Raw genomic sequence first — 13,522 nt, 5'->3', positions numbered from 1 at the left:
CACTCCCTCAATACTGTCCATCCCACAGTGTGACACTCCCTCAGTACTGCCCCTCCCACAGTGTGACACTCCCTCAGTCTTGTCCATCCCACAGTGTGACACTCCCTCAGTACTGTCCATCACACAGTGTGACACTCCCTCAGTCTTGTCCATCCCACAGTGTGACACTCCCTGAGTACTGTCCATCCCACAGTGTGGCACTCCCTCAGTACTGTCCATCACACAGTGTGACACTCCCTCAGTACTGTCCCTGCAATGGTACTGAGGAAACATCACACTGAGAGGGGCGGTAGTGAGGGTGTTTCGCATAGTGTGAGAGATGAAACTGAGGGAGTGTCATACTGTGGGGAGACCATAGTAAGATTGTATCACACTTTGAGAGGGACAATACCGAGGGAGCACTGCATTGTAAGAGTCGTAATACTGAGAGAATGTCACATTGTTGGTGTGGAAGTGCCAAAGGAGGTAATGTCTGGTGTGGCCCATTCCTGCCCCTTAGTCTTATTTGGGATTGGTAATTATCTTCAGCTGATATTCAGAGAGCAGCTTGTGGGATCTTGCCATGCATGCAACGGCCATAATGCTTTTATGGGAGGGTGGAATCACACACCCTGTTTCACTGGCCCCCTTCATTCCAACCTGGCCCCAACATCCTACAGTGACTCCCCCTCTCCGTTCCAAGGGTCCCTGCCACAAGGTACCTTCACCCAGTGATGTTCACACCAGTCACCCGGTTGGATGTCCCAACGGAGAGCCTGATGTTCAGCTGATGCTGAGGGTGGGCCCCTCCCCCTCCCCCTCCCCCTCCCCCTCCCACCAGCGTGGGTCAATGTGCCCCCTCGCTCCGGTCTGATTTCAATGTGGGGTGCTCTGCTCCATCAGCAGACCATACATGTTAACACTCAGTCTGAGAAGCAGCTCCCTTGCAGTGTGACACCCTCTTCAGTGATACCCCGGCCTCTGAAAGCAGTGGGAGTGCAGCCATTCTTGAACTCAGTGAGAGAAGTTGGAAACACGGGAGACTGACGATGGAATCTGTAGCAACCCACAGAGCGCCCGAGGAGCTCGCTGGAGGAAATGCTCAGTCTGGACTGAATGAGTAGAGGGGAGATAAACAGTATAAAAAAGATGATCGGTTGGGGAGGGGCAAGAGCTGGCAGGCAGCTCACATAAGGTGCTGGGGGAAATCGACAGGTCAGGTAGCAGCTATGGAGGGGAATAAACAGTTGACTTTTCAGGCTGAGACCCTTTATCAGGACTGGAAAGGAAGAGGGCAGAAGTCAGAAGGTGGTGCGAGAGGGGAAGGAGGAAAATTGCTCTATCCTGCATTTTCCATCTTAATTTCAGATTCATAAGAACAATGCACTGTAAAAGAACAATGGAACGCCTTTAATGGTGGAGAGATTTGGCTTCAGTCTGGGTAGGCTCCATTGAGGGAGAAGAGGAGGGAGGACCAGAAGTCTGGAGTGGAATGGAGCAGACAGGAAGACCTTGTGACAGATGGCCAGCTATTAACACAGATTGCCTGATTTCAGAAAGTTCGGTGAGAAAGTAAAAGAGGGGATAAAAGAGTAAGCGAGTGTGTGTCTGAGTGAGAGAGAGAGAGAGAAAAGATCAGCAACAAGCATAAAGTGGATTCAAAATTATCTCCCCTCCTCTCCAACAATCACCTCATACTGCCTTCCCCGAGAACGGACTGTGTACTCTCCCCCTCTCTGCTGCATGAATGTTCGCCCCTCCCCTCCCTTCCTCCATCATCGCAGCCCTCAACTTTAAAACGGGAGCAGGTAGTTCTAGCTCGAATCTTGACAGAAGGCAGGAGGAGCTGGCAGTAGCACCGAGTGCCCTTGCCTGCCACCTAGTGAGGAGACCTCAGCACTAGGAGTAAATGCTCGGAAGACAGCTGTCAGGCTGGAGTGTGGGTAGGAGAGTTAGACCAAAAGAAGAACACTTTCAAAGGGCTGGCACATATGGACTCCTTTTGCAGCGTTCTTGTCTAATGAGTAACTATCTCAAGTTAAAACAATGGCTGCTAAAGTAGCAGCCAACCATCAGAAGTCAGTCATTGATAAATTCAGTTGGAAATTTGGGAAGTTGGAGAAGTGAGTATCTGGCAATGATTACTTGGGGTTGGTTATGAGTAGATTCTGGTAAGTGATTTTCTAGTTTTGGATTGCTTGGTATAGACAGATTCCTAGATGTGGATTACTGACATCCACCTCTCAGAACAGACCTTCTACTCCCAGCCCCACTAAGTACAGACATCAGGCAGAGGAAAACATCAGAGGTCTCCTTGGGAAGGGGAATGTTCACACATTCCTGTAGGAATCTCCAGAGCAGTGACCCAAGCCCAGAGTAATGGATAGTAAACCTTCCCATCAGGTCCCTTCTGCCCTCCACATTAGACCAAGTGCAGAGCTAGAGTGGTACAAGTCCTTCATGCTTCCAATTGTCATAGAAAGAGGCCATTCAACCCATCAAGTTGATGCCAGCTCACACAGCAATCTCTTCTCCACTAATTTTCCCTGTAACTTATTCTCCCCATATTCCCATGCTCCCACCCTTTCCTTCCCCGCATTCCTGCTTCCACAACTCACCAACACAATGTGGCCAGATACGGTGTCTAATTAACCCACCGATCTTTGGGATGCAGGAGGAAATTGGAGACCCCCGGAAGACCATGCGATCACAGGGAGAACGTGTGAACTCCACACTGACAGCAAATGATCTTGGAATGAACCCAGGTCACTGGAGCTGTGAAGCGGCAGTTCTCCAGCTGTCTGCACTGTGATAGACATTGAAAGAGAAGATATGAAGAGAGGGGTTGCTGGGGCTTACTTAAGCGGTGGGGTAAGTGGTTGGGATGCTAGGGTGTGGGATCAGAGACTTAAATTGGAGTTTGTGGGTTTAAGGCCTGAATTATAACTGGGAGAGAGGTACACTCTGAATATTAGAGTTCCAGGGGCTGGGATTGGGCAGGATGTCTGATGTCAGGGACCAGCGTATGGGGCACTGGGGTAAGAGATCAGATCTGGGATGAGATCTAAGGGTCAGCGGGTCAGAGCCAGAGAATAGGTCACAACTTGGAGCTGGGGGGGGGTGTCATAAGTAGAAGACTAGGGGTCAGGGGTCAGAGCTGGGGGAGGGATGGAGGATCAGAACCAGGTGCCTGGGGATCAGGCGACAGAGGTCAGAGCTAGTGGGACTGATGGTCAGGGCCTTGAATCTGGGAGCCATGAGTCAAAGAGATGGATCAGGAGTTGAAGCTTTGAGCTTAGGGTAAGTGGTCAGAGTTACCAGTCTGAAGGTCACGGGTTTCAAGATCTCAGATACTAAACCCAAGCCAGTGAGGAATACTCTGGTACACCCTGAGGGTCAGAGATGAGGGGGACAGTATTCACTGACAATGAAATTAGGAAATGTTGTTGATAGTGAAGGTTACCTTAGATGTCAGGGGGATCTTGAGCAGCTAGAGAAGTGGGCAAAGGAGGAGTAAATGGATTTCAATACACATAATTGTGAGGTGATGCATTTTGGAAAGTGAATCCAGCATAGGTCTGAAACTGTGAATGGTAGGGAACGAGGGAATGTAGTGGAACAGATGAATCTAGAAGTACAAGAATGTATAGTTTGTTGAAAGCAGCATCACAGGTAGACAGGGTGGTGAAAAAGGTGTCAAACATTCTGATCTTCATCAGTCTAGGCATTGAGCATAGTAACTAGGACATATGTTGCAGTTGTACAAGTCATTGGTAAGGCTACACTTGGAGATCACTTCTGTTGGGGTCATCTACTGTATCTGGTGCTCCTGATATGGCCTCTTCTACATTGGTGACTCCTAATGTAGATTGAGGTCTGCTTTGCCGAGCACCTTCAATCCGTCCTCAAAAAGCAGGATTTCCTGGTGCCCAACCATTTTAATTCCAAGCTTCATTCCCATTTTGACATGTTGCTTCTTTACGGCCATGATGAGGCCACTGACACACCTCATATTCCATCTGGGTGGCCTCCAACCTGATATCATGAACATTGATTTCTCTAACTTCAGGTAATTTTCACCCTCCCCCTTCCCTCCCCATTCTGGCTCCACTCTCACCTCTCCCCTTCTCATCTGCCTATGACCTCCCTCTAGTGCCCCTCCTCTTGCCCTTTTTTCCATTGTCACGGTGGTCGCTGGCAGGACTGGAGCCGGGTGTGGAGGAACAGTGGAGGAAACAAGAAGTTATACACAGGAGTACAAACAGAGCATGACCAAGCAAATTACTCTCCACAAGCACAGTATTAAACGAGAGTCACAGGATGCGTGAAACCTGTGCCAGTCGCAATTAACCTGACCAGATTAAACAGAAAGCACAAGAGCTTAATGATTCATGTTAAAATAACAATTAGTAAACACAAGTCCTTGAGAAACCCAATGGTCCATGGCATGAAAGCTGTAGAGGCCTACAGGGCTCATGACAAACAAGAGAAAATCTGCAGATACTGGAAATCCAAGCAACATACACAAAATGCTGGAGGAACTCAGCAGGCCAGGCAGCATTTATGGAAAAGAGTAGGGTCTTGGCCCAAATCTTTTCCATAGATGCTGCCTGGCCTGCTGATTTCCTCCAGTATTTTGTGGGTTCATGACATCCATGGTCCACTCTCCTCTCCTATTAGATTATTTCTTCTCCAGCCCTTTATCTTTTCTACTTATCACCTCCTATGTCTTTCCTCCTCCTGCACCCACCTGGCTTCACCTATCACCTTCTAGCTTGTACTCCTCCCCCTCCCCCTCTTCCTATTCTGGCGTCTTCCCCCCTCCTTTTCAGTTCTGATGAAGGGTCTCAGCCTGAAATGTTGACTGTTTATTCGCTTCCATTGATGTTGCCTGACCTGATGACTACCTGTAGCATATTGTGCGTGTGTTGTTTGCAGTACTGTGTATGGTTTTTGTTACCTTTTTATAGCGGTTAGAGTGGAAGGAGAGCAGAAAGGATTTACAGGGATGTTGCCAGGAGTAGAAGACCTGAGGTGCAGGGAGAGGTTGGCCAGGCTGGGTCGTTATTCCTTGGAATGTTGAAGAATGACCCTTAAAACAATGAGAAGCATAGATAAGATGGATGGTAACACACACAACACGCCGGAGGAACTCAGCAGGTTGAACAGAATCTCAAAACATTGACTGTTCGTTTCCACGGATGCTGCCCGACCTGCTGAGTTCCTCCAGCGTGTTGTGCGTGTTGCTTTGACCCCAGCATCTACAGAATATTTTGTGTTTACAATAAGATGGATGGTAACAGTTTTTTCCCCAGGACAGGGAAGTCCAAAGCTCAGGTTTAAACTGAGAGGGAAAATATTTAAAAGGGACCTAAGGCGGCAACTTCTTCACCCAAAGGGTGGTGAGTATATTGAACAAGTTGCCAGAGGAAATGGCTGAAGCAGGTACAGTAGTATGATTTAAGAAATACTTGGATAAGTATGGAGGAGTGGGGAGGGGAGGGGAGGGGAGGGCAATTGGCTCAATACAGGAGACTGGGACTAGCTGGGTAGACTGTGGGTGGTATGGAGTGGTTGGTTTGAAGGGCAAGGATCTGTGCTGTATTGCTTTATAACTTACTGGTTGTGACGACTAGATTCGGTTACTCAGGACGATTTACAAGGACTGTATTGCTTAGGGTGGGCTGTTAGAGGTCATTTGCTAGGATTTGGTTACTACGGGTGTTGCTTGAGGTGAGTGGGTTGCTAGGGGGTTTGTTACAGGGGGATGGGGTGAATTTCTGGGTTTTGGTTGCTTGGGTATGTTGTCAAGGGCTGGCTTTGGCAGAGTCTGAGTTGCCAGGGGTTTGCGGCTGGACTGCGCTGCACGCTCTGAACGTTGGGCGTGCGTGCTGGGAGCCGGGAGTACTTGCTGTGACCGCCGGTGTCACCTCTTGTCTGCATTGTGCCCTCCTCTCCTAGCGATGTTGCCTTGGTGACTGTGGCGGTTTCGAACTCAAGGAGAGGAGTGCAGGGCTGGTGCCGCTGCTACGCTCGCCCGAGGCTCCGGCGCAGGCCTCGGCCTGGCCTGCAGGCAACGCTGGGATGGCGATGAAGATCCGCAGCGGCGGCAGGAGCAGCCGAGGCCTGGCTGAGGAGCGGCAGCGCTGTCCGCCCGCCAAAACCAGGGTCTCGCAGAAGGGCACTAGCCCGCGCCGGGACAGGCGGAAGGACTGTACTGCCCCCGAGGCCAAGGCTGGCGGCTTGGGATTCTCCGGCAAATGGGTGTCCGGCATTGGGGAGCAGCTCGGCCTCCACGATGGAGCGATCAGCAGCTTGGGGACCACCATCCTACTCGGTGAGGGGTGGGGGCGAGAGGCAGCCTCAGCAGGGGAGGATGAACGGGGTGGTGGGTTGATGCAGGTGAAATAGGAGGGGATGGGTATCCGGGTGTGGGAGGGAATGGAAGATTGTCTGAGAAAGGAGGAGTGGGATAGAGAAAAGGGGAAGGGAGGAGTTTGAAAGGGGAGATGAAGAAAGTAGGGAGGGAGGTGGTGGGGGTCGAGAGGGACTGAAGAAGAAGCTTCAGGATGGGAAAGAGGAGGAGGAAAGGGAAGTTAGTGAGATAGTGAGGAGGACTAGGTGGGTGGGAGGAAAAGAGGCAAAAGAAGCTGTGTTAGTTGGAGGGAATGCAGTTATTTGAGGTGGAGTAGAAATGTAACGGAGTGAGCCGAGCAGGGTAGGAGGAGAAGGAGTGTGGTGGTGGTGGGAGGGGAGGGGGTAAATGCAGTTGCAGAGAGTGGTGGCAGGAGAGACAGCGGGGGGGGGCGGGGGGCAGATGGTAACAAAGGAGATTTATCACTCATTTTCATTCTGGTCTGTACAATCAGCTTTTATTGGGAAACAAAGCTGGTGGTAAAATTTCAGATAACTAAGAAAACAAGTTCAGATCCTTATTGATCATTTGCCTCCCTCTCTCATAGCTACCATTGTGGGAATTTTGCATTGGTGAGTATATTCTGATTTGCTTAAGGTTATCAAAGCTGCTGTTTGAGTGCAGAATCCAGTGAAATTTTAGTTTCTCCAAAATGCATTAATGTCAAACTGACTGTACAGCTATCCTTGTGAAAGAAAATCAAATGTTTTTTCATCATTATATACCAATGTTCAGTCTCCTTTAATAAGCTGGGTAAGTGTCAAATTCTGCCACAGACAGTGCCTGGGTAGTTTGGTACGATTGCGTAGACACTCAGTGGTCATTTTTTTAGGTACAGCAGTGGAACTCAGTGTGGTCTTCTGCTGCTGTGTTTCATCCACTTCAAGGTTTTTCGTGTGGTGCATTCAGAGATGATCTTCTGCACACCACTGTTGTAACAGGTAGTTATTTGAGTTACTGTCTCCTTCCGTCTGTTTGAACCAGGTTGGCCATTCTCCTTTGACCTCTCTTATTAACTGCCACTCACTGGATGTTTTTTTTTGCTTTTCGCACCTTTCTCTGTAAACTCTGGAGAGTGTTGTTAAAGTCCCAAGCTATCATAAGTTTGTGAGATACTCAAACCACCCTGTCTGGCACCAACAATCATTCCATGATCAGAATCACTTAGATCACATTTCCTCTCCATTCTGATGTTTGGTCTGAACCGCATGGATATGTTTACTTTTTTTTATGTAATGAGTTGCTGCCTCGTTGGCTGATTAGATATTTGCATTAACAAGCAGGTGTACCTAATAATGTGGCCACCGAGTGTATACAGGCAAGTGAATTGGAGATAAGAGGATACAGAATATGGTAAAAGGGTGGTTTTATTACTTGGATAACCTATCAGGTGAAAAAGATCTTTGGATTCGACATCAAATTTATTTTTCTGGGAGAAACTGGGGAAACTTGAACTAGAGAGCTGAACAAATCTTAAGATTTTCCCATCTTTCTCAATAATTTGCTGCAGTTTGTTATCAAATGAATTAGTGGCTGTGTTTTTCTTAAGGAGATACAGGTTTTTTTTTAAAGTAGGAGCATTTATTTCCTCTGCATTTTGCTGAAATATGTTCGGTCATATAGTTTGAGTGTGATTGATTCCAGCAGGATACTGAGGGATATTTTAGTATTTATTTTGTACAAAGTTTGGTCAGATAAGAGAGCTAACAAATAATACCAAAGAGGTCAGATGAATGAGATGGTGGAAGGAGCTTTGCATTGAAAGAGATCAAAATACTTTCTAAACAAGAACAGCAGGAGGACGGGAGAGGGAGACACAAAGTATAGAAGTTGAGTTAACTTTTATTGTTGGCTTGATCTTGGAGTCTATAATCAAAGAAGCTTAACTGAATAAAGCCAAACCAAGTAAACGTAAGTTTATTGATGAAACTTGTATTTGATAATTTACCTGCGTTCTTTTGAGGATATGACAAGCAGACTTGATAGAAGGGAACCAGTGATAGTGTATTTGGAATTTCCGAATGTATTCCATATTGTGCCATTAAAAAGGCTGTTGCACAAGATGAGTTATAACACTGAAGGAAGTGTATTAGTGTGGTTTGATGATTGGTTATTGCATAGAAAGCGAAAAGTCAGAATAAATAGGTCATTCTCAGGCCCCTACTTATTTAGTATGGAAGAGGGAGTGGTGTGTAAGGTATCCAAGTTTGCTGATGACATAGAGGCAGTGGAAGTATGTGCAATAATGAACTTGTTTGGATTCTGCTGTAGGATGTGGAAGGCAAAAAAAAAAACCGCAAATGAAGTTTAATGTAGGAAGGTATTGACAGAGGACTTTCAAAACACAATTCTATTTAGTGTTGTATTATCAGGTAACTGAAGGAAAAGATTCAGAAATGTTCCCAAAACTACTTTGGCAAAGTGTAATATTCCCAGACACCTTGGGATCTCTTGCCTGTGATTTTGAAAATGGAGACAATGCATTTTGGTTGATGTTGAGCCCAGTGACTGGGACACACATAGCCTGGTGTGAATGGCGGAAGGAGTATGCCTCCTCCCAACCACCATTTCTCTCTGGCACTTCCTGGTCCCCCTGCAATAAGTGACCTAGTTTCACATGAGGCTTATTAGCCATATTATAAGCCACAGCACAGGGGCGGAACCAAGTTGCCCTCAACTCCTCAGAGGTGCTGAGACTAAGGAACTGAAAGCTAGTTAGTCCTCTCCAGATTGCTTGCATTGTAGTGTGCTCAGTGCCAAGGACAGGGCTCTGTTGGTCATTGTTTAATATTTTCTTCTTTGCGCAGGATTGAGGGTGATTTGCATCATTCTACTCTAATCCTGCAAGTTCGGAGGCAACTGATGAGACCAACATGGGTCCCGCAATCACTGCCACAGGCAATGGGTAGTTTGTGTGGTGAAGTTCCTGCCATTTATACTAGGCTCTGTTGGCTCCAGACAAATAATATCAGTCCTTGGTGCCATCCTGAGCACTGCTTCTCAACTTTTAATGGTCTTGTTACAGTTTTCACATGAGTTGGTAGTGTTAAACTTTTTTCAAAGTGGCCTTGAAAGTATCCTTGAATCCTTTTCACTCCCTGACTGGTAATCTTCCGACAGAACTCAGAATAAGGTGTCTGTTGGATGTCTGGAGTCAGGCACATACAGGACTTGACCTGCTCCTCATTGTCATCTGTATGTAATTAGAGCCTAGCTGCTGGGGATGTTGGCCTGGGAGAGATTCACTGATTCACTTGCTTGTTCATTAGGTTTGGAAGGTTTTGTGGAGCTTGTGTTGGTGGAATCTCCTCTTCACTCTTCTTCAGACAGCCAAAGATAGTGCTGATTCATTGGACTTCCTTATCTTTGCCTTTCCTGAGGGCTGGCTCTTGAGATGAGTAGTGGACCATGTTTGCCAGGATCTAATGGTGTACCTTTTTATGGAGGTTGCATTGTACAGTGGGGGCAGCTTCGTAGAGGACCATTGTTTTGAGGATGTTATATGAGGTCCATCGTCTCTGACACTCCATTGAAAGAGTTGGCAGTGTCTTTGAGCTGGGCTTCTGTGTCAGTAATCCAGAGACAGAAATGGGTTGCTAGCATTGTTGAAAGAAACTTTGTGGTATAAATAAGCCAGGTGACTACAAACCTATTTAGACAGGCAGATAACCTCTTAGCATCTTAATTCAAAATAATTTCCGAGTCATTCAAAATGTGAGAAATATCTTAGAAGAGTCATTACAAATCTGTCAAACATGACTTGTGCTAGACAATTGTGCATGCGTGAGAGAAACATTTGTGGCTGGTATTTCTGTGGGATTTCACAATCTCATCTTTAGCAAAGCTTTGCAATCAGTGAGGTATGTTTGATGTATAGTCACTCATGTAGGGAATGCAGAAGCTAATTTGGGCACCAAGGTCCAACAAAATCAGTATTATGATAACGTCCAGATCATTTATTTTTAATATTGTCGATTCTTCAAATCAGGCTCAAAACACTGAGAAGAATCTCCTTACCAGCTATAAAGCATTGCCTTTGGACCTACATAATTTTTAAAGCTTGGTTCAGCTTCCAAAATATGACTGCATTTTTTGAAGTCTCATGTGAAGCAGAAGTTGTATTAAACTACACTAGAGAGCTAGAGGAAGTCTCTATGATGAGATCTCTTAAATTGGGATTAAGGACAGGAGGAATATCTTTGCATACTTCACGATATGGTACAGAGAAGGGCTCTGAATACACTGTTGTTCTGAAGAAATTAAGTGTTCTTCAGCTGAGCCACTGGCTACATTGTGTCCTTAGTTTTGAAAAGTTTTATGTAATTTAAAGGTAGTCTTGTCAGACATTTTTCCCACACACCCCACCCCCATCCTTTAGGGTCTCATATGTATATCAGATCTGTGGTTCTTCTGCTGTTAATATTCTTGCTTGAGCTCCGTGTAATTGTTTTCTATCTAGTGAGGGACAAATAGATTGAAGGAATTTCTAAATTGTTTGAAAGCTGGTATCCAGCTGTTTATATTCACTGGTCATTTGGTGACAGAATTGTGTATGCCTACTGAATAAACAGCTATTTTATGGATCTTTTTTCAATTGTCAAAAGTAATGTTTAAACATTGTTCTAATTTATTTCAGGTACCACATAGCCAGCCTCTTTGAAAATAATCAACATTTCTCTCATCTTTCAACATTGGAACGTGAAATGGCCTTTCGTACTGAAATGGTAAGTATTTGATTTAGCTTATTAGTGATTAGACTCAGAGTCCCAGTGTACTCAAAGGCAACAGTATGGCAATTAATTGGTAGTTTACCAGCAGCTTGTTTTCTGCATTAGTTGAATTCTGGTCAGCAACCTTCTTTTTGATAAAGTGCATCTGGTTTCTCAAAATGAGCTGCTTTGTCAAACCAAGTTGTAAGGCAAACACAATCCACATGGCATTTCATACTACAGACAAAATTGAATTGTAAATACCTCAGATTTTACCAATTTAATTTTGCATTTACAATGAAGGTTGGTCATTGGAAGAGATTGGATGATTGGAGTGATCTGACATTTTGATACAGATGCCGTGGAGGAAACCAAATTAGAGAAAATAATGAGGACTAGTTCTGCAGTTAGCACTTCATTAGAGCAGTGGAAACCTTGTAATTGAGCATGAAATGAGGAAGAAGAATCATCATTTTTGGTTGCAAACAGAAGAACTATAGAAAATTGTGACCTTATTTGTCCTCAGAAAGACATGTTTTCTTTCAGGTTTGATGCAGTTCCACGGCACTATGTGGAGCTAGCCTGAGCCTTTCCTTCAACTATGTTTTACATTTGATTGGTCAGAACTGAGTACCTTTATGGGATCAGATCCTGTTAACACACTACGTGGCCCATTGTGGGCTCATTATGACTGATCTCTGCTCTGTTTATTGGGATTTCTCGTGTTCACCCAATGTCTTTCTCAATCCTTTCCAGTCTAAACAAAATTCAGCCGGTTTCCTTTAAGGTTATAATTCTATCCACATCCCACAGATCCTCCCCAAGGCTAACATGGAAATTAAGTAAGATGACAGAATGAGGAATTGAACTGAGACACTTGACCAGTGACTGATTAATTGTGCTGTTCATCTTGGTCTTTCTCTCTTTTTGATGTCATTGCAGTTAGTGCTAAAAAACAGTAACTGAGGAAGTCAGCACATTGGCTCAGTGAATTTGGAACTGTTTAAGGATGAACAGATGTAACGGTAGTTTGGAGGGATGAGTCAAAAGTAAATTTATTAACCTTGCCTACAAATCATCATTGTTCATTTAGAAATTAAAACAATTTATATTGTGTGTATATGGAGGGAGGTTGGAATAATCTTTGAGAATAGTTAATCTGATATTTTAAAAATCTGGATATAAAATCAATTGAAATATTGGTTACAATGCAGAATGAGTGGTTTTTAGTATGGTTCTGTAATAGGAATAAACTTTAGCAAGCTAGAGTTACATGAAGTATTCTTTCCACAATATGTTTGTACAGTGAGCTAGAGTTCATTGTTCCCTTGACATTTCTGGTTTGTTTTTCAAAGTCTGTTTTGGACATGTTGGAGTTTATCTTAGTTATATTGACATAATGCTTTAAAATATTTTCTCATTTTAGGGATTGTATTATTCGTTCTTTAAGACCATTATAGAGGCACCTTCATATTTTGAAGGTTTAACTTCCATAATGAACGATTGTTTGACTGAATATCCTTTGGTTATCAACACCTTGAAGCGGTTCAATCTTTATCCAGAGGTTGGTAATCTCTTGAAAGAATTTATTATTTTCATGACATCTGGTTCTGAATGACAATGCATCAAGTTCTGTTTATTCATCAGTATAAAGATTAAAACAGGCAGAATACTAGCTGGCATTTAGGAAAGTTCTTTAATGTTCTCCCATCCTGCCCTGCTATTGCACAAATTCCACATTATTTAAAACAGCATTCCCTAATGTAGTCTTGTCCATGATCCTGCACATGCACCATCCTTACTCTTTCCTCATCAACCTTAACTCTAGTTTACTGTCTCTCCCATTCTTCCTGGGAACTTGATTCATGCAGATTTCTGCTTGCTGATCGACTTTTTCCGAATGGAATCTTAACATTTCCTGTGTCTCTGTTGCTTAATGCAGACTTGATTATTTTGTGACTTGCATTGGCTGCTGTAAGGCAGGCAGGAACAGTTTATTTAGAAGGCAGTGCCACAAATGAATTTTTGCCATGGGGTGAAATGTTGCAAGCAATAATTAGGGAAGAAATATTGGCTGATAAACTCATAGATGTCACTACACTTGAATTAATGCCTCCAGCTCCATAATATTTCCTTGCACTGACAGAAAGGCACGTAAGTCCTTATTTTGCATTGATATGGTACTGCTTCACTATTGTGGTGCCTTGCACTTCAGTGTTTAAGTCTTGGATGGGTCACAAACCCACAGCCTTCTGCCTTACAATTGCTATTGCTATTAACATGCATCATTATAATTGCTTTTTTCAAAAAAGTTGGATATTGTTGACAATAGTGATTTCCTCTCTCGTTTGCCAACTTTTGGGTGACTTTAGTCAGGTGCTATCAGGAATATACAATGCTTGGGAGATGAACCCTATTA

At 44.5% G+C, this 13,522-nt stretch overlaps 1 protein-coding gene across 5 annotated transcripts in view; it reads left to right on the top strand.

Moving 5' to 3' along the window:
- Positions 1 to 5,911: 5,911 nt before the first annotated feature.
- Positions 5,912 to 13,522, top strand: part of dpy19l1l (dpy-19-like 1, like (H. sapiens)) — a 137,191-nt gene continuing 129,580 nt past the window's right edge. The window contains exons 1-4 of one of the 5 annotated variants that reach the window (XM_072260649.1): positions 5,912 to 6,316; positions 6,942 to 6,966; positions 11,031 to 11,118; positions 12,530 to 12,667. In XM_072260649.1, coding sequence (XP_072116750.1) covers positions 6,064 to 6,316; positions 6,942 to 6,966; positions 11,031 to 11,118; positions 12,530 to 12,667 — 504 coding nt within the window. In that variant the 5' untranslated portion in view covers positions 5,912 to 6,063. The remainder of the gene's footprint in view (positions 6,317 to 6,941; positions 6,967 to 11,030; positions 11,119 to 12,529; positions 12,668 to 13,522) is intronic. The other 4 variants (XM_072260622.1, XM_072260631.1, XM_072260640.1 and 1 more) reach the window with 4 other exon arrangements.

This window comes from Mobula birostris, chromosome 1 (genome assembly GCF_030028105.1).
Source record: "Mobula birostris isolate sMobBir1 chromosome 1, sMobBir1.hap1, whole genome shotgun sequence".
Lineage (NCBI taxonomy): Eukaryota > Metazoa > Chordata > Chondrichthyes > Myliobatiformes > Myliobatidae > Mobula > Mobula birostris.
The sequence above is the reverse complement of the archived record's forward strand: the minus strand, read 5'-3'. Positions and strand labels throughout refer to the sequence as shown.